Source organism: Oncorhynchus masou, chromosome 19, assembly GCF_036934945.1.
Source record: "Oncorhynchus masou masou isolate Uvic2021 chromosome 19, UVic_Omas_1.1, whole genome shotgun sequence".
Classification (NCBI taxonomy): Eukaryota; Metazoa; Chordata; class Actinopteri; order Salmoniformes; family Salmonidae; genus Oncorhynchus; species Oncorhynchus masou.
In genome coordinates this window covers 19,838,181-19,859,002 of record NC_088230.1, presented here as the reverse complement: position 1 = coordinate 19,859,002, position 20,822 = coordinate 19,838,181, and the positions used below count along the sequence as shown (strand labels likewise).

Here is a 20,822-nt window from a genome sequence, read left to right as displayed (position 1 = left end):
TAATACACAGTAGTGTTGGTTACTAATTAAGGATATGTGAATGTTTGTATTTTTGTGTGTGTATTTTTTTAATAAATATTTTACAAAGCAGGTCTTTATTGTATTATATGTTAAGAACTATAAGTAGTTTCTTCACTGTCATGTTATGTACTCTTTGTTCCACCAGAGGGCTCCTTAGTGCAACATCTGGTAGCTGAAAGCCGAACCAACCCAAACTCTCTTTTGTTTGTCATCTCTGTCATTTTCGTTGTTATTTAACAGCTTTTTCCTTTATTGTCCTTCTCTGGCCAACAGGTTTATTCATCTTCATATTCCACTGTGCACTGAAGGAGAATGTCCAGAAACAGTGGAGGAGATACTTGTGTTTTGGCAGATTCCGCCTGTCAGACAACTCAGGTAAAAATCTGACAGGAAACAGACAAGAAATAGACTCTTCTTACTCTTAGGAAAAATATCTGTCCTGATATTCAGAACTGTTATCATACTACCATCATATCAGGCTTTAGATGAGAGGAGGGAAATGACTGTACTTGTATATTGCTAATAAAATTCAGATAAAGACAAGATAATAATATTTGATGTAATATTGTCCAATGTTAATAGAATTCCTATTGAAATGAAAGTTCTGCGAAAGTCCTGTGCAGCAAGTTAGACTCCAGATTTCCAAAGTAACAAAGAACCGTGGTTATAAAACCTCAGAAGCCTTAGATTTATAGGCAATCAAATAAACAGAAACTCCATAAAACCCTGCCCTAATAAAATGTCACTTCACTCTTTATAGGATTTTTTTTCTCCCAAATAAGCATTTGTGAAATGTGTCTTGTTGAATGGCAGACTGGAGCAAGACGGCCACTAACAACACCAAGAAGGCCAGCTCGGACACCGTGAGGAAGTCCCTGTCCTCCAGCTCTTTTGTCTCCAGCACAGCAAACTGGACTTCCAAGGCCAAAGCAACTCTAAACCCCTTTGCAAAGCGCAGCAGGAATGCAGGTAAGACACTATGGGAGGGTCTAATATTGAGCCTCACACAGCCGTTTGTCTACTTTCAGTTGGTCTTTTTCATTGACCCACATTTAATTTATACAAAAGTTTACATTTTGTAGTTATGAAAAGAAGGATACTTTACTTAACTCTGGGCATTTTTCCTTTCTCCTCTATTTGTATTAGCTGGACTGTGTGAAACATTTATTTTCTTGCTTTTCTGTTTACAATATGTCATTCCTGGGCTACGTGGTGGCTGATCTCCTGTATGTATTTATGTTTGTGGTGTGTAGATGTAGCCCACCAATAGCACGAAGGAGAACCTTCTGAGGTAAACTGAACTGCATCAAAGCCAGCCTGACTCCATGCTTTCTTACAGTGTGATGTAATGTTGTGTTGTTGGCCTTTCACCTTTAGAATATGAAGGCCTGGATTCAACCTAACAGCTGTTGGTTGCACTTATCCTTAACACTGGTGTGTCTAACAGAACGATGCAGCATTTAATAGTTTGAAATATAAATATTGTGTGACATCTTGGATTTAACACAACATGTTGAGGATAAAAATTGGCATGTGTGCATTTGGTTTTGATGCAAAATGCTACCTTTGATAGTTAGATTGAATCCAGATTGAATGGTGACATGTAGACTCTGTAACACAAGGAGCTCTATTCTGCCATTGTTCTCTCTAAAGTCATTGTAAAACATCTCAAGATTTTAATCAGACATAACATGCTACAACAACATTGATGTTTAATTTGGTTCTGTATAAATACAGATGTAGTTACATTTGACTGATTTGACCAATGAGAGAGTTTGGCAAGGTGAGCTCCTTTGCCTTCTCAGCGGTTCTGGATGTCTCTCTCTCATACCACACTAATTCTGCTCCACTAGGATGCCTCCGTTTTCTGCTAGCACCAATGATACCACAGTAAACACACAGCTTGCATTTGTAGCATTCCACTGTCACATGGGAAATTGTAGTTTGTGTGTGTGTGTGTGCATCCCTGACCCACGGAATGGAATGAAGATCACCGTCACGCACTGTACAACCAAATGCACAATTCAAGCATGATGTTTGTGCGTTATTACCTGCTTATACACAGACCCTGTGATGATTCGATGGTGAAGTACCTTGCCTACCTGATATTTAGCACATGTTTCAAATCTGGTATGTACCCAATGTACTCAGACACTCTAGAATAGCCAGTGAGGGACCGCCACTATTATAGTACATATGGAAAAGGTAATGATGAAAGTACAGTATGCAACATGTTACAACATGTCCTTATCATTCGGGTCTTCATTTCACAGGGATCTCAGATCAGCATCCACATGCGTAGATACTCTCACTATTATTTGCCTCGCTGAGGTTAGGCCACGGCTTTGAGAGAGAACCATTCATGTTAGGCTGCAGTGTGTTCTCCTATTGCTTCCAGATGTGTTAGTGAGATAATCTGTAATTGTCATATGATGTTGTCATATTGGACTGATCCAACGATTAATGGCATCCCCCAGCTAATGGACTAATTTAGTCTGACAACGTTTAAAACACTGAGTGTCACAGCCTAAGAAACAAAGGCCATCATGCGCGAAGCACACTGCCAACAAAAGGTGGCCTCCAATAACCCTAAATACATAGCAGCTCATGGATTTAGCGGAATATACATATTGATTAATTGTGTACACACTTTAAAGGCCCAATGCAGTCATTTTTTTAAATCACTATCATATCATTTCTAGGTAACAATTAAGTGGGGCAGCAGGGAGCCTAGTGGTTAGAGTGTTGGGCCGGTAACCAGCAGGTAGCCTAGTGGTTAGAGTGTTGGGCCGGTAACCCGCAGGTAGCCTAGTGGTTAGAGTGTTATACTAGTAACCAGCAGGTAGCCTAGTGGTTAGAGTGTTGGGCCGGTAACCAGCAGGTAGCCTAGTGGTTAGAGTGTTGGGCCGGTAACCAGCAAGTAGCCTAGTGGTTAGAGTGTTGGGCCGGTAACCCGCAGGTAGCCTAGTGGTTAGAGTGTTATACTAGTAACCAGCAGGTAGCCTAGTGGTTAGAGTGTTGGGCCGGTAACCAGCAGGTAGCCTAGTGGTTAGAGTGTTGGGCCGGTAACCCGCAGGTAGCCTAGTGGTTAGAGTGTTATACTAGTAACCAGCAGGTAGCCTAGTGGTTAGAGTGTTGGGCCGGTAACCAGCAGGTAGCCTAGTGGTTAGAGTGTTGGGCCGGTAACCAGCAGGTAGCCTAGTGGTTAGAGTGTTGGGCCGGTAACCAGCGGGTAGCCTAGTGGTTAGAGTGTTGGGCCGGTAACCAGCGGGTAGCCTAGTGGTTAGAGTGTTGGGCCGGTAACCAGCGGGTAGCCTAGTGGTTAGAGTGTTGGGCCGGTAACCAGCGTGTAGCCTAGTGGTTAGAGTGTTGGGCCGGTAACCAGCGGGTAGCCTAGTGGTTAGAGTGTTGGGCCGGTAACCAGCGGGTAGCCTAGTGGTTAGAGTGTTGGGCCGGTAACCAGCGGGTAGCCTAGTGGTTAGAGTGTTGGGCCGGTAACCAGCGGGTAGCCTAGTGGTTAGAGTGTTGGGCCAGTAACCAGCGGGTAGCCTAGTGGTTAGAGTGTTGGGCCGGTAACCAGCGTGTAGCCTAGTGGTTAGAGTGTTGGGACGGTAACCAGCGGGTAGCCTAGTGGTTAGAGTGTTGGGCCGGTAACCAGCGGGTAGCCTAGTGGTTAGAGTGTTGGGCCGGTAACCAGCGGGTAGCCTAGTGGTTAGAGTGTTGGGCCGGTAACCAGCGGGTAGCCTAGTGGTTAGAGTGTTGGGCCAGTAACCAGCGGGTAGCCTAGTGGTTAGAGTGTTGGGCCGGTAACCAGCGGGTAGCCTAGTGGTTAGAGTGTTGGGCCGGTAACCAGCGGGTAGCCTAGTGGTTAGAGTGTTGGGCCGGTAACCAGCAGGTAGCCTAGTGGTTAGAGTGTTATACTGGTAACCAGCAGGTAGCCTAGTGGTTAGAGTGTTATACTAGTAACCAGCAGGTAGCCTAGTGGTTAGAGTGTTATACTAGTAACCAGCAGGTAGCCTAGTGGTTAGAGTGTTATACTAGTAACCAGCAGGTAGCCTAGTGGTTAGAGTGTTATACTAGTAACCAGCAGGTAGCCTAGTGGTTAGAGTGTTATACTAGTAACCAGCAGGTAGCCTAGTGGTTAGAGTGTTGGGCCGGTAACCGAAAGGTTTCTGGATTGAATCCTTTAGCTGACAAGTTAAACATCTATTGTTCTGCCCCGGTAGGCTGTCAATGTAAATAAGAATTTGTTCTTAACTGACTTGCTTAGTTAAATAAAGGTTAAATAACACATTTTTTTTATGTACCTCACTGTAATAGTTTTCGATAAAAATGGACAAAAACTATTTCTCAAGCTAGAATTTTGCTAGGGATGTCTGGGAGTGGTCTGAGTGAGGAGGGAAAACTTAAACTGAGCTGTTGTTGGCAGATAGGTTTGGAACACTCTTTGTTATTGGTCTGGTCTATTAGTGGGCTCCTGATTGGCGCAGCGGTCTAAGGCATTGCATCTCAGTGCTAGAGGCGTCACTACAGACCCTGGTTCAATTCCAGGCTGTATCACAGGCCGTGATTGGGAGTCCCAGAGGGCACACAGTTGGCACAACATCTCCCGGGTTAGGATTTGGCTGGGGTAGGCTGTCATTGTAAATAAGAGGTAAAAGAAATATTAACCAATTTGCCACCTGGTGATGTCACCAGGCAGGCCGAAACTACCGCCCTTGCAAACAGGCTGATTAGAAGGTCTCGTGTAGATTGTATTTTCAACCAGCAACTATCAGGAAATAACACAAATAAAATAATTCACACTTTAACAGTGTTAGTTTCATCAGCTGTTGTAAAACACATGACTGCACTGGGCCTTTAACAATGACCTTATATTACATTACCATGGACACGTGCAATGGAGTGAGCAGTAATGACTCTATGAGACATGTTGGTTTGGTGAAAGAAACAGTTTTGTAGGATCAAAGTGAGGATGACATTTAATGAATAGCCAGTGATTAATATGTGACACTGATTATAGCTGTTTATCTTTCGAACTGAAAGCAGACGTATAGAGTCGCACTGTGCATTCAGAAAGTATTCAGACCCCTTCCTTGTTTCCACATTGTGTTATGTTACAGCCTTATTCTAAAATGTATTAAATACAAAAACGTCCTCCTTAATCTACACACAATACCCAATAATGACAAACCAAAAAAAATGTGTTTTAATTTTTGCAACTCTAAAAAACAGACCTTATTTGCATAACTATTCAGACCCTCTGCTATGAGACTCGAAATTGAGCTCAGGTGCATCCTGTTTCCATTGATCGTTCTACAACTTGATTGGAGTCCACCTGTGGTAAATTCAATTGATTGGACATGATTTGGAAAGGCTCACACCTGTCTATATAAGGCTAACCCCAAGTCATGAGGTCAAAGGAATTGTCCGTAGAGCTGAGAGACAGGATTGTGTCGAGGCACAGATCTGGGGAAGGGTAGCAAAACATTTATGCAGAATTGAAGGTCCCCAAGAATGCAGTGGACTCCATCATTCTTAAATGGAAGAAGTTTGGAACCAGCAAGACTCTTCCTAGACCTGGCCGCCCCGGTCAAACTGAGCACTCGGGGGAGAAGGGCCTTGGTCAGGGAGGTGACCAAAAATCCGATGGTCAGTCTGACAGAGCTCCAGAGATGTGACAGTTTCCCAGATGGACAACCATCTCTGCAGCACTCCACCAATCAGGCCTTTATGGTAGAGTGGCCAGACAGAAGCCACTCCTCCAGTAAAAGGCACATGACTGCCCGCTTGGATTTTTCCAAAAGACACATAAAGACTCGCAGACCATGAGAAACAAGATTCTCTGAAACCAATATTGAACATATTTGGCCTGAATGCCAATAATATGTGACAGTGATTATAGCAGTTTGTCTCTCGAACTGAAAGCAGACATATATAGTCATACAGTGCATTCAGAAAGTATTACAATTAAGACCCCTTCCCCTTTTCCACACGTCTGTAGGAAACCTGGCATCATCCCTACCATGAATCATGGTGGTAGCAGCATCATGCTGTGGGGATGTTTTTCAGCAGCATGGACTGGGATCTAGTCAGGATCAAATGAAAGAAGGATGGAGCAAAGTACAGAGAGATCCTTGATGAAAACCTGCTCCAGAGCGCTCAGGACCTCAGACTGGGGCGAAGGTTCACCTTCCAACAGGACAATGACCCTAAGCACACAGCCAAGAAAACGCAAGAGTTGCTTCGGGCCAAGTCTCTGAATGTCCTTGAGTGGCCCAGCCAGAGCCCGGACTTGAACCCGATCGAACATCTCTGGAGATATCTGAAAAAAGCTGTGTAGCCACGCTCCCCATCCAACCTGACAGAGGTTGAGAGGATCTGCAGAGAAGAATGGGAGAAACTCCCGAAATACAGGTTTGCCAAGCTTGTAGCGTCATACCCAAGAAGACTCGAGGGTGTAATCGCTGCCAAAGGTGCTTCAACAAAGTACTGAGGAAAGGGTCTGAATACTTATGTTAATGTGATATTTCAGTTTATTTGACACATTTGCTAAAAATCTAAAAACCTGGTATTTTGTGTAGATTAATGAGGGGGAAAAACTATTTAATCCCTTTTAGAATAAGGCTGTAATGTAACAAAATGTGGAAAAAGTCAAAGGGTCTGAATACTTTCCGAATGCACTGTATGTTTCTACTCTCGATAAGTCAAAATTGTTAGTCGCGCTTTTTCCCATACATGGTGAGTTGACAGTCTGGTGAGGAGGCAGCCAGATGTTCTGTCACTGAAGATGCCAAAGTATTTGCATTGCAAAGCCTGTGTTATTCCTGAGTTGACCCACTCAAATAATTGAGTTTTGATGGATGTTTTTGCCTTGACATTATCAAATGGAAAAGACCAACCAAAATATTTTATCACTTGGCAAACAAAACAAGAATAAGACAAAAACAGATGAAAACGGTTCAAACATTTTGGCAAGATACACAGAGTTATGCATAGTTGTCCGTTGTGGTAGAATTTGAAGGTTGTTTGAATGTGCATGCGTGTATAGGAATGATTTCCACAAGAATGCACAGATGCATGTGAACTTTTGCTCAGAAAATATTGGGACTCAATTTAAACAGTAACTAGACATAAACCTAAACCTCAAACATTTTTCAAGATTAAGAAACAAGCTGTTTTACACAGAAAACACAGGCGAATCATCTTGGCAAACGCCTATGCATTAGAATTGTTTAAAATGAGTGCCACATATTCAACCTACAATCATATATACACAATCATATATAGATTTATATCTACATTGTGTATGTGCTTAGTGATGTGTTTTTCACTTTGCTTATTTGTCAATTGTCTGGAGCCATTCGTTTTGTGTCATTGTGAGTTTAAGAAAAAAAAACAAAAATGTGCACTGCACAAAGATCATTGTGTTCTTTCTGAACCATGACCTTGTCTCTCCTCAATATTTAACAGGTAAAGGTTACGCCAACCAAACCAATGCTAAAACTGTCTCCTCGGAGGGTGAGGCCTCCTCCTCCATCATCCCCGTGCACCAGGTCATTGACAAGGTCAAAGGTTACTGCTCGGTGCGCTCCGACAACTTCTACAAGAACATTATCATGTCGGACAGCTTCAGCCACAGCACCAAGTTCTAGACCACCCAGCACTTCTTCTCTTCTTCCTCCTCCTCCTGCTGCTGCTAGCCCCTAACCCTTGGTGATCTCCCCAGTCCACAATGTCACCCCAGGGTTATAGCCTCCAGAGCAGCAGGACGGGAGCTAGTAGTATGAATATGTGTATACTGTATAATATTTGACTCAATCAGCTGGTCCAGTCAGAACTGAAAAGAGAAATGGGGAAATGTATAGTTCTATAGAAAAGAAACGGGAGGAGCAAAGAATGGAGTTTGCAATGTACATACTGTGATGCTAATCTTCAACTGGCTATGTGTTGTGTAAATATTGATGGTATATCTGATATGCCCCCGTATAATTGCTTCTCAGTTGGTGTTGCACATGCCTAGGATTCTCAGCAGGGTCAAAATTCCTGTACAGAAATGTCATCCATTTTAGCTGTTCCGTTCTCAGTTTGCCGTCTGTAGAATTCCAGTATGGGCAGCAATGAAGGAAAAACGTCAAATCTGGACTAAATGTTCAGGCATGGGCCTATATTTCAAACCCAAAGACTAACATGACGGTGTTTTTAAAAGCTGCAGCATTGTCAATGTGTGTTGAAAATGGAACACGTTTAGGTGTAGTTCTAATTTGTAGTTGTCTATTTGTGAATCTTGTGTGTGCTTCTTTTGCTGAAAAGCAATGTTATGCTCCTTTACAGTGTCTTACATGAGGATGTTTTGCATAAAGTGCTTACTTTATCTTGGTCAACCAATCAACATCATCATCCACACTATGATGAAATGATTTGGCGTGTATATTTTTGAAACATTAAGCTTCAGATGCTCTACTACTGAATAACATGTGCAGAAAGGAATGTATAGAATTGGTCCATTAATTTCTACTTCATTTTGGTAACTTGATCTGTGTGTCAAGTGTAATTTCTCTGACTGTTCTATGGATAGAGGTTAGCAAACCCCAGCCATTAAACCTGGATATGGTAAGGTAGGCCTAGATTCAATCCGTATCGCGGGAGATGCGCACTATAGCTCGAATGACATTTCAAGGCAATGTTTCGGCATTCACGGAGACGGCGTTCATTGTAAAACACAGCATATGTTGGTGCAACGTAAATTTCCTTTACGTTTTACTTGCGCTAAAACATTTATCTTCTGCAATACGGATTGGATCCAGCTCATAGTTTCATAAACATTCCACATTGAATAATTTCACAATAGAGCAACTCACAGCACAACGTATAATACAGTACTGATTGAAAAGGGACTACAAACACTGGCATTATTTGTTCATCCAAGTTAATGCCAACATTTGTAAGCAGCTAAATGTTAATTTTCTCTTCATTGTTGCTTTACTTCACTTAGTCTTCTTTTCCCACGAATAGGATTATATTGCATTGTGTTAAATGTTGCTGTATGAGCGATTGTTTTGTGTTTGTGAAGCGATGGAACAATCGTGTTATTTTACTGTACTGTTATATTTATTTCTATAGAGCTTTTTACATTTGTTGTTCATCTTGGATAGATAGATTTGGAGAGATGCAGCTTGGTGACAAAACAAAGCATTGATCTTGACCTGGGCAGGCGAACAGGGACAGTTGTATTTTGGAAGCAGTCAGAGCTCTCAATTGTTATTTTCCAGCATCAAGAAAATAATTGAAACATCGCTAACAAATTCCCTCGGGCCGAATTTGTTATGATAGAAACCTTGCTTGGAAAGGTTATCTCGTGTTGAACATATTTAGGGTCTTCAATTCAAGATTGTGTGGGGAGGGATTATAAAGTGGTTTGAGCTAATACGATGGAGTTCCCTCTTTACTATGAATTAGATCATGACTGCGCTGCCATCTTTATAGATGTTTGCATAAAATATTCCAAATGATCCTCTCGGTTATATCTTATCTAGTTCTATCAATGCAGAGGGAATCCAGACATGATTTGTTTCTGATTCAGTTGTACATGTCTCTATTCATTTAATAGGGACACAGAGCTATAAAATGACTATGGCTACATCCAAACCAACACTGTACCGTAGATGTATCACTCTGATGAATATGGCTGATCTGGCTCTATACAAAAACCTTTTCCAGACCCTGTTGTTTGTTTTTCCACAACTCCTGACAATAATATATTTTCATGAAGCTGTCTCTATGTCTCAACAGCGTTGACGAGTTGTGTCTCGCCAATAAAGGGAATGAAAAGTAGCTAATTCTATTAATCATAACCCTAATATTTGTCATGTCAAGTTCTATGTACCAGATGAATTTGCTGTAAGACAAAACGGTTATGACTTTTTAATTCATTCTCAATTTACACTTACTGGCTGTTCTTCTCTGCACAGTTGCCAAGTCTTCACAATGTGGTTTACTCAGAATATCCAATATGTGGTTTGGTGCATATGTGCTGGGAAGAGGTTGATATTCTAGTCATGCTTGCTGCCAGAAGTCAAAGAGGGAAACATCAGTTTTCAAAACATTTTTCACACTCAAACATTGAAATTATATGGTTTCCCCTTCTTGACTTCTGGAACTGTGTTTTAATGCCTCATAATCTGGGAAGCCACAGTGGTCCAGTCTTAGAGAGGTGATGCCTCATCCCTGCCAACATTCACATTTCTATTGTTGACAAACTACACTGACAATTTTGACCAGAAGAGTTCAGGCTTCCCACCATTCTTGCTACATCTGCCTCTCACAAATGTAGATACCTCTTTATTGTATTACATCAGATTGACAGACCATAGCATTTACACACTATACCATTTACATAATCTCATAAGAAAGCAGAGTCATCCTGAATATTTTATACTATCCTATTTACAGTACATGTGGTATTGATGCTTGTACAAAAGCTGAAGAACATACGCTCATCCAGGTGCTTTCCGCAACTCATGGAAAACATGAAGGAAAAAGCTGCACACTGCTGCTCATGTTCCCAGGTGATTTTATTTCTAACAACGTTTCGACCCTCCGGCACCCTTGATGCTTGTTGTCCCTCAGACTTTTGTGTAGAGACATACTTCACAGAAAAGGATATTACTAGCATCATCAAATGCATAGATGTGGCGGTCACGACATTTTGTCAGCGGGTGATTGTCAAGAGAATAACTCGTAATTGGCCGTTAATCAACATAAACACATATAGCGTCTCCAGGCTCCCACACATATCCTACAAGCCATTTTTAAAAGTATAATACAGCCATGTAATATAGCCTACACATTCACAACAAATTCATTATTTATTTTAGGCAGGCCTAAAAAAGAATGATATGAAACAAATGTTTTCTATTTCAGAAGAAAAATAATAGCATTGTCACGGCCGTCAAAAGAAGTAGACAGCGTGGTCAGCGTACATTTTCCTTTCTACTTAACCATGAAGCTTACAGGGCTATAGTGCCACTAACAAAGTTAACTACCCACACTGAAGGATGGAAAAAGGGCTACCAAAGTATGATTCCCAATCAGAGACAACGATAGACAGCTGTCCCTGATTGAGAACCATACCCGGCCAAAACATTGAAATAAAGAAACATAGAAAACAAAACATAGAATGCCTACCCCACATCACACCCTGACCTAACCAAATAGAGAAATAAAACGCCTCTCTAAGACCACTACATGACAGTACCCCCCCCTCCCCCCCGCCCCAAAAGTCTATCTATTATATTCTGTGCAATAAATAAATATTCCAAACATACTCTGGGACAGTTGTGAGATGCGATAGATCCCAAATTAATACAACCACTAGCATGTTCCATTAGCGGGATACACCATTATCGAAAGTGACCGCAAATGCAATTATGCATGTACTGCTTTTATTATAAAGGTGCGTTTTTATGGTGAAAATTATCTTCCCCAATTCATGCTAACTGATGTTGTCGGTGTCATTGTGTTGATAGGCGGTTGATGCGTCAGGTCTGTTCTCAGCAGATGTGTGTCTGTCTGGTCCGGGGTAACGGGTCAAGTAAGGTAACATGACCCCAGCGATAACCTCTCAGGATGTAAACAGACTTATTCTCAATAACATGGCTCAGATCCTTGCATAACAACAGGTGGATCAGAGAAAGACAACTTCTGGAGAGATATTGAAACTGCTCATAACCTGTAGTGGCTATATTTATTTAGTTTGCTTAGAATTTAGACATAATCAAATATTGTGGCACAGGCAGAATCCTAAACAGGGTTTGCTCGATGGGCATTGCTGCAGTTGAAAATACCAGTCTACTATTCACTATTATGTTGTTATTTGTTTGTTCGGGTTGAGTTCCCAATGGAATCTATTATGAAAAATGAAGAACAGATTCACTCAACTATCCATTGACACTGCTTTTGGAATGATCTGGCATGGAATTAACAGTTGATCTGATGATATATGACTTCTTCTGAGCACAAAAATGTCAAATATGAAGTTTCAATAAGCAAAACAGATAAATATTTTTTTATCATCCGGAAAAGATTACTCAGCATCTGGTGCTATCGTGATGTGTGTCGTGAAGAAATATACACACTTTTTTTCTGGAGATATTGTATGAATGAACTCGGTGCTCTAAAGAATTCCATCTAAAGTAAATCATCATATACTGTATGTCGGGAAGAGATGAGACCTACAAGGACTTCAAAACACATCCCTCTGGCTCCTACTCTATGATATACATTTTCCTGACATTATTCCATGAAGGTGAGGTTTCCCTTCCCTTGTTAGATTGACTTGACAAGCCACACTCTTAATTACAGTAAACGAGACTTCAAGAGGGTTATTTGGCTGTCCCCAGAAGAGGGCCCTTTTTAGTCACAGGTAGAACCCTTTTTGGTTACAGGTAAGAACCCTTTAGGGTAGCATATAGAACCATCTGAGGAAAGGGTTCTACTTGGAACCAAAAATGGTTCTTCAAAGGGTTCTCCTATAGGGACCCCGAAGAACGCTTTTAGGTTCTAGACAGCAATTTATTTTCTAAGAGTGCATGTTTAACGTTTACAAGCTCAGTGACAATCTTTACAGGGCCCTGTGTAGGCCTGATGGGGAAGTCTGTGGGCTGTTCACTTCACCACTGAGGAGAAGGTAGAGGCAGAGAGAGTATTTGTTCTTCCCCCTCTCTGGGTAAATGAAAACCCCACACATTCCTCCCAGAGGTTTCCTGTAGAAACCTTCCTGTGAGGTAAACCAAACACGTTCCTGGGGACGCTGGAAATGGAGGAAGAGAGGGAGGGAGGCACAGGCAGCCACACAATGATAAGGGGGGAAGCCATAGCAGCAGTCTGATACTAAACATTTTAAATGAAGGAGTATGTAGAGGAGTATGCGTGGCCTATTTCTCTCCAGTTATCTCTGCCTGTTGACCAGACTGTTTTTAGACTACCTCAGACTGGAGGATGGCACATGGAGAATAAACAACAACAAAAACAAAAGGCAGAGTCAACATTATTGGGTTTTAAAATAGCTACCTAGAGCTTTGGAAACATTCAGCCTTCCCCATTAATCTCGACGATAATCATGCTCCTGTTTGATGCCAGGGCGCCTTGGCACAGACACTTTTATCAGCCTGCCTCCCCTCTCCTCCTCTCCTACAGGAGACTCACAATGATGTGGAGACAGGGTACACTTACAACAATTATCTGGAATGAATTCATTCCCCCACATCTTCCAGTGGCAGGGTGTATGTATGACAGTGTCTGTTGTCTGTTCTTCCCTAGACATGGCACTGACGTGGTAGGTGCAGTCAGTCAACAAAGTATCAGTAGTCAGAAAACACCCTGCAAGAAAGGAACTCTTCAGAGAAATTGAAGGGTAATTACACAACCAGACGATTGGGCCATTTAGAAACTCTGTCTGGCTAGACAGGCAACGTAAGTGGTTAGATTGATCTGCAGGTCACATGTGCAACTCACTTGGGTTACTACAATTGTATTTACCAGTTATAATATTCTTGTGCTATTTAACTATATATAGCTTAGATGTTTCGAGAGGACATGGCCTTCACCTAGCTCCCTGGACACACTAGATCTGACCCTCAAGACCCATCTGTAAAACATATACCCCCACAAGATTCTGAGCCTGCCTGGCAAAGCCCCCAAATGAGTGAGCATAATATACAGGGAATTTCTCAGAGCTGCTAATGAGAACCTTGATGACCTTGCACCTAGCTGGTGGGGTCCCCCCACCCAGTTAATGGCAGTGCTGGCACACTAGCTACAGTAACACATGGGGGTCACACTTGGAAAATCAGAGAGGGGGCTAACTACTGTGGCGCTGGTTGCACGGAATGATCAAAGGTCTGACTGCACAGAGATGCTTGGGGAGATAGTCACAACGGGGGACCAGCTTGTGTGTGTTTCAGGGGAAGGAGGTGTATCTGATCTCCATCAGTTAGGACTTGACATTGATTAATCAAATTTCCCAATTTTTGCCCTTTTTTTTGTTACTCAATTTTGTATGCCTTCTCAAACAGCTGCATCTGCATTCATACATCAAATCCTTTCTTGAGTTGGGCTCGGGGATGGAACAACTGTTGAACATCTGAGCTTGTGGTTGTTTCAGGGGGAGAGGAGTGTGTGTGTGTGTGTGTGTGTGTGTGTGTGTGTGTGTGTGTGTGTGTGTGTGTGTGTGTGTGTGTGTGTGTGTGTGTGTGTGTGTGTGTGTGTGTGTGTGTGTGTGTGTGTGTGTGTGTGTGTGTGTGTGCATGTATCCCACATATATTGCTATGGGATTATGATGTTTGGGATAATATAGGACAAATTGTAATAAATGTTTACTAAAATAATCCTTTATTTCCAAAAATGTAATCTTTCTGATGACAGTACTGGTTATAGGTAACAATCCTTCACATTAACTGCCTACATTATTAAGCACATTTTTTGTGAATTGTGGAAATTAAGATACACAAGATTTTGTATATATTTATGTTTTGATAACTATATATTATATACTACTAACTATATATTGGCAGTTGATCCGTTTCTGTTCTGTGGGTGGATGGGTCCTGGTCTCTCAGCGGCCTTGGAATCCAGAGGGCCAGAGGTGGTGCGCCGGTCACATGATCTGTCACATGATCTCAGTATGTTCTGAAAGTCCCCAGAGTCTGCAACACCACCAAGCAAGCAGCATGAAGAAGATCAAGGAGCTAAGATCAGGATTTGGTTATAAAAAAAATATCTGAAACTTTGAACATCCCACTCAGCACCATTAAATCCATTATTAAAAAATTGAAAGATTATGGCACCACAACAAACCTGCCAAGAGAGGACCACCCACCAAAACTCACGGACCAGGCAAGGAAGACATTAATTAGAGAGGCAACAAAGAGACCAAAGATAACCCTGAAGGAGCTGCAAAGCTCTACAGTGGAGATTGGAGTATCTGTCCCATAGGACCACTTTAAGTAGGACCACTTTAAGTCATACACTCCACAGAGATGGGCATTATGCCAGACTGGCCAGAAAAAAAGCCATTGCTTAAAGAAAAAAATATGTTTGGTGTTAGCCAAAAGGCATGTTGGGATACTCCCCAAACATATGGAAAGAAAGTACTCTGGTCAGATGAGACTAAAATTGTGCTCTTTTGGCCATCAAGGAAAACGCTATGTCTGGACACTTTTAAATGTGCCTTTAGAGGCCATACAATTCAGTACTCATCTTTAAAACAAATGCAATTTAGAGTTTATATTAACAAAGGAAATGGAAGGACTAATAGTACAGATAGATTGCAATAAAGATTATACTGTAGAGGCACAAGATACGTTTAAAAAAAATAATAATAATAAATGGAGAAAAAAGAACAAGAAATGGAGGAACTTATTCAAGAAAGATCAAGTGTAATATATTATTTAAAAAATAAAACTAATTGGACTGAACATGAGGAAAAATCTCAACAATTTTTGTTTTATATTCAACATAAAAATGCTACAGAAAATAATTTACTGAAACTTGTGACAAATGATTGAGTCACCTATGATTCACCAAACAATATTTTTAAAGAGAAAGAAAAGTACTTTAAGAACTCCACAACCCGGAGATAGTTGCATGGATTTATTTCTGTTAAAAAAAAATTAACAGCTGTACAGAAAGACTAATGTGAAGGCCAAATTACAGAGGAGGAACTTCTTGATGCAAGTAAACCATTTAAGTTCAGGAAAACTCCAGGGTTGGATGGCATACTAGTGGAGGTATACCAAACCTTTTTTATATACTCAGAGGACCGTTATCAGCATGTTTTACCACTCCTACAAAAAAATGTTTTATCAGATGCTCAACAAGAAGGTCTAATTTCATTATTGCTGAAACAGGATCCAAGTGATAAATATAAAGATCCAGTTCATGTAAAAAATTGAAGGCCCCTTACACTTTAGTGTTGTCATGCAAAAATTCCAGCGAAATGCACAGCGCATATAATTAAAAAGGTATTGTTGGCTATTATTCATCCTAATCAGAAAGTTTTTTTAGTATAAATGATACATTGGAGATAATCTAAGGCAAGAACTGGAAACAATAGAACACACTATGAAAAATCTGGGAAATCAGGCCTGGTATTCATAGCTGACTTTGAAAAGGATTTTGATATAGTAAGGAATTTGGAATTTATATATAAATGCCTGGAATATATCAATTTTGAAGAATCTCTTATAAAATGGGTTAAAGTTATTTTTTATAGTAACCCTAGGTATAAAATAGTAAATAATGGCTACTTCTCTGTAAGTATTAAACTGTCAAGAGGAGTAAAACAAGGTTGTCCACTAACTGCATATCTATTTATTATGGCCATAAACTTTTTGTCATCATCTGCCACTAATTAGCATAACACAACGGACATAAATATTACTAGAAAATATTCCTATTCATGAAATCACAAGTGGAATATATTGAAACACAGCTTAGCCTTTTGTTAATCACCCTGTCATCTCAGATTTTGAAAATATGAATATCGACAGAAACATGGCAAACGTTGTTTATAATCAATCCTCAAGGTGTTTTTAAAATATCTATTCGATAATATATCAACTGGGACAGTTGGCTTTTCAATAGGACTGAGAGGAAAAATGGCTACCTCTGTATTTTACGCAAGAATCACTCTGAGAGCCATCAGGTGACCACTTACGCAATGTAGTCGCTTACGCTCATTCTTCAACATAAATGCGTGAAACTACGTCAGAATGCTGTAGACACCTTGGGGAATACGTAGAAAATGGAATCTGGTTGATAGCCCATTCACTGCTCAATAGGGACGCATCGGAACGCAGAGCTTTCAAAACATGAGTCACTTCCGGATTGGATTTTTCTCAGGCTTCCGCCTGCAATATCAGTTCTGTTATACTCACAGACAATATTTTTACAGTTTTGGAAACTTTAGAGTGTTTTCTATCCTAAGCTGTATCATATGCATATTCTAGCATCTTGTCCTGACAAAATAGCTTGTTTACTCTGGGAACGTTATTTTTCCAAAAATGAAAATACTGTCCCCTAGTTACAAGAAGTTGTTTAAAATCCGATCCAACAATAATATCAAAGGGCTAGAAATCAATGGCTTAAAAACAACGATGTTATGCTTTCTTTTAAATCTACAATTTGGCTCCCTCCACAGCCTCATAGAGGATCTAGATATTTTCTAACCTCTAAGGATATATATTAAGTATCCGATCATTAAAACATGATACTTTGACTTTACCATGTAGTTTACAAATAAAATGGTCTGACGGTGATGTGGACATACACAGTATACATACAGTTGAAGTCGGTCGTTTACATACACCTTAGCCAAATACATTTAAAATCAGTTTTTCACAATTCCTGACATTTAATCCTAGTAAAAATTCCCTGTCTTGGGTCAGATAGGATCACCACTTTATTTCAAGAATGTGAAATGTCATAATAATAGTAGAGAGAATTATTTATTTCAGCTTTTATTTCTTTCATCACGTTCCCAGTGGGTCAGAAGTTTACATACACTCAATTAGTATTTGGTAGCATTGTCTTTAAATTGTTTAACTTGTGTCAAATGGCAGGGTAGCCTAGTGGTTAGAGTGTTTGACTAGTAACAGGAAGGTTTGCATGTTCAAACCCCCGAGCTTACAAGGTACAAATCTGTCATTCTGCCCCTGAACAGGCAGTTAACCCACTGTTCCTAGGCTGTCATTGAAAATAAGAATTTGTTCTTAACTGACTTGCCTAGTTAAATAAAGGTAAAAAAAGAAAATGTTTTGAGTGGCTTCCCACAATATGTTCGGTGAATTTTGGCCCATTCCTCCTGACAGAGCTGGTGTAACTGAGTCAGGTTTGTAGGCCTCCTTGCTCGCACATGCTTTTTCAGTTCTGCCCACAAATTTTCTATAGGATTGAGGTCAGGGCTTTGTTATGGCCACTTCAACACCTTGACTTTGTTGTCCTTAAGCCATTTGCCACAACTTTGGAAGTACGCTTGGGGTCATTGTCCATTTGGAAGACCCATTTGCGACCAAGCTTTAACTTCCTGACTGATGTCTTGAGATGTTGCTTCAATATATCCACATAATTTTCCTCCCTCATGTTGCCATCTATTTTGTGAAGTACACCCCCACAACATGCTGCTTCCACCCCCGTGCTTCACGGTTGAGATGTTGTTCTTCGGCTTGCAAGTCTCCCCAAAACATAACGATGGTCATTATGGCCAAACAGTTCTATTTTTGTTCATTAGACCAGAGGACATTTCTCCAAAAAGTATGATCTTTGTCCTCAAGTGCAGTTGCAAACTGTAGTCTGGATTTTTTTATGGTGGTTTTTGAGCAGTGGCTTCTTCCTTGCTGAGCGGCCTTTCAGGTTATGTCGATATAGGACTCATTTTACTATGGATATAGATACTTTTGTATCTGTTTCCTCCAGCATCTTCACAAGGTCCTTTGCTGTTGTTCTGGGATTGATTTGCACTTTTCACACCAAAGTATGTTCATCTCTAGGAGACAGAACACGTCTCCTTCCTGAGCGATATGATGGCTGTGTGGTCCCATGGTGTTTATACTTGCGTACTATTGTTTGTACAGATGAACATGGTACCTTCAAGGATTTGGAAATTGCTCCCAAGGATGAACCAGACTTGGGGAGGTCTACAATTTTTCTTCTGAGGTCTTGGCTGATTTCTTTTGATTTCCCCATGATGTTAAGCAAAGAGGCACTGAGTTTGAAGGTAGGCCTTGAAATACATCCACAGGTGCACCTCTAATTGACTCAAATTATGTTAATTAGACTATCAGAAGCTTCTCAATCCATGACATAATTTTCTGGAATTTTCCAAGCTGTTTAAAGGCACATTCAACTTAGTGTATGTAAACTTCTGACCCACTGGTATTGTAATACAGTGAATTATAAATTAAATAATCTGTCAGTAAACAATTGTTGGAAAAATTATTTGTGTCATGCACAAAGTGGATGTCCTAACCGACTTGCCAAAACTATAGTTTGTTAACAAGACATTTGTGGAGTGGTTGAAAAACAAGTTTTAATGACTCTAACCTAAGTGTATGTAAACTTCCGACTTCAACTGTATCCCGAAGAAAACATTATCTTACTACAATACATTTTAATAGAAAGTCAGCAAATATAGATACGATTTTGCTACCATGGTAAGTAAAATACCTGTCTATTTGCTGGAGAAATCACCCAGATTAACGCTTTAGTCATATCCCAGTTTACCTATTTACTTATGGTCTTGCCTACTTCTAGCAACCTGTTATTAAAATTATATGAGAAAGAAATATTCAATTTCACTTGGAATGGCAAGCCAGACAAAATCAAACAGGCTTATTTATATAATGTAATGAATTCGGAGGGCAGAAATGGTACCAATATTAAAGCATTAGACCTCTCACTAAAGTCGTCAGTCATACAAAAGTTATATTTAAATCCAAACTGGTTCTCTAGCAGATTAGCGAGAATGTCTCAAACCATGTTCAAGAATGGCTTTTTTCGATTCATTCAGAGTACAACATCTCACTTCGGTTATTTGATAAGGAAATCTCCAAAATATTCATGTTTTAAACAAGCCATGGAAAGTTGGTTGCAATTTCAGTTTAATCCACCAGAAAAGACAGAACAAATAATACAACAAATATTTTGGTTAAACTCAAACATACTTAATTGATTAAAAAAAAACATACTTTTTTGAAAATTGTACAGTCTTTATAAATTATTTTAATGAATACGACTGGTGGAGTTACAGTATGTCACACATGCAGCTAAGAAAAATATATGGAAATGTCTGCTCTTCCCAAAATTACAACCAACTAATTGCAGATTTACTGCAAAATGGAAGAGGAAATTGGAAGGGGGAAAAGTAAGGAACTCGTCTGTTGGGCAAGCATTTAAAATTGTGATAAATAAAATGTATACTAGTTTCATTTAAGGACCAAAAAATTGTCAGCTGTGCCATATCGATTGCTAAATAGCTGGGAAGAGATTTTAGAAGTTCCGATTTCATGACACATTGTTTATGAACTGATACGCAAATCAACACCGAATTTAAAACTCTAAATTGTTTTATTTGAATTATTATACATAATTTTGCAACCAATAGAATGTTATATAAACATATGGGGGATACAACCATCCCAGCTCTCCAGATTGTTCTGCGAAGAGACAGAATCAGTAGATCGTGGCCTAGGGTGATCTAGCTGTCTATGCCGCAGCCTCCGGTGCACAAATACTGCTGCAGCCTGGTTTTGAATCCTGCCCACTGCTAATTTGAACACACTCTTTATCCAATAGAAAAGAATAGAAAGCTTCTGAACTTTTGAGAAAAATCCCAGCACAGTTGAAAAATATATGGAAAATATAAATAAAAATGTAATGGTGTTGGGGGATAGATGGGACAGGTTGTGTGGAGCTGAAGAGTGGGATTAAAAACAACAAGAAAGATCATGTAAATTATTCTGTGTCCATAAAATGTATGTGGGTTCAGAACTCTTGTGAAACAGCACAGTTAAAAATGTATGGCAAAGTAAAAATCAAGCTGGCTGGGATTCAGTGATGGATGGGAGGGCTTGATGGTAGCTGAAGGATGGGATTAAAAACAATCAAAAGATAACTGTTGTAAGGTGCATTTTGTCCATATGTATATAGTATGTATACACTGGAAGTAGAACCTAGGTGTTGTTGTCCATTTGTTTACTCCAATTAGGAGAGGGGTGGGTAGGGTTAGGGGAAAATAATGATTG

The 20,822-nt window shown here is 40.2% G+C and overlaps 1 protein-coding gene across 11 annotated transcripts in view; it reads left to right on the top strand.

Moving 5' to 3' along the window:
- The window catches only part of adgrg6 (adhesion G protein-coupled receptor G6), a 58,003-nt gene extending 48,205 nt beyond the window's left edge, over positions 1-9,798 (top strand). For 10 of the 11 annotated variants that reach the window (XM_064925265.1, XM_064925258.1, XM_064925267.1 and 7 more), the window contains 3 exons: positions 295-396; positions 835-990; positions 7,495-9,798. In XM_064925265.1, coding sequence (XP_064781337.1) covers positions 295-396; positions 835-990; positions 7,495-7,676 — 440 coding nt within the window. In that variant the 3' untranslated portion in view covers positions 7,677-9,798. Of the gene's footprint in view, positions 1-294; positions 397-834; positions 991-1,274; positions 1,313-7,494 lie in introns of all 11 variants that reach the window. The other variant, XM_064925264.1, reaches the window with a different exon arrangement.
- Positions 9,799-20,822: the final 11,024 nt, after the last annotated feature.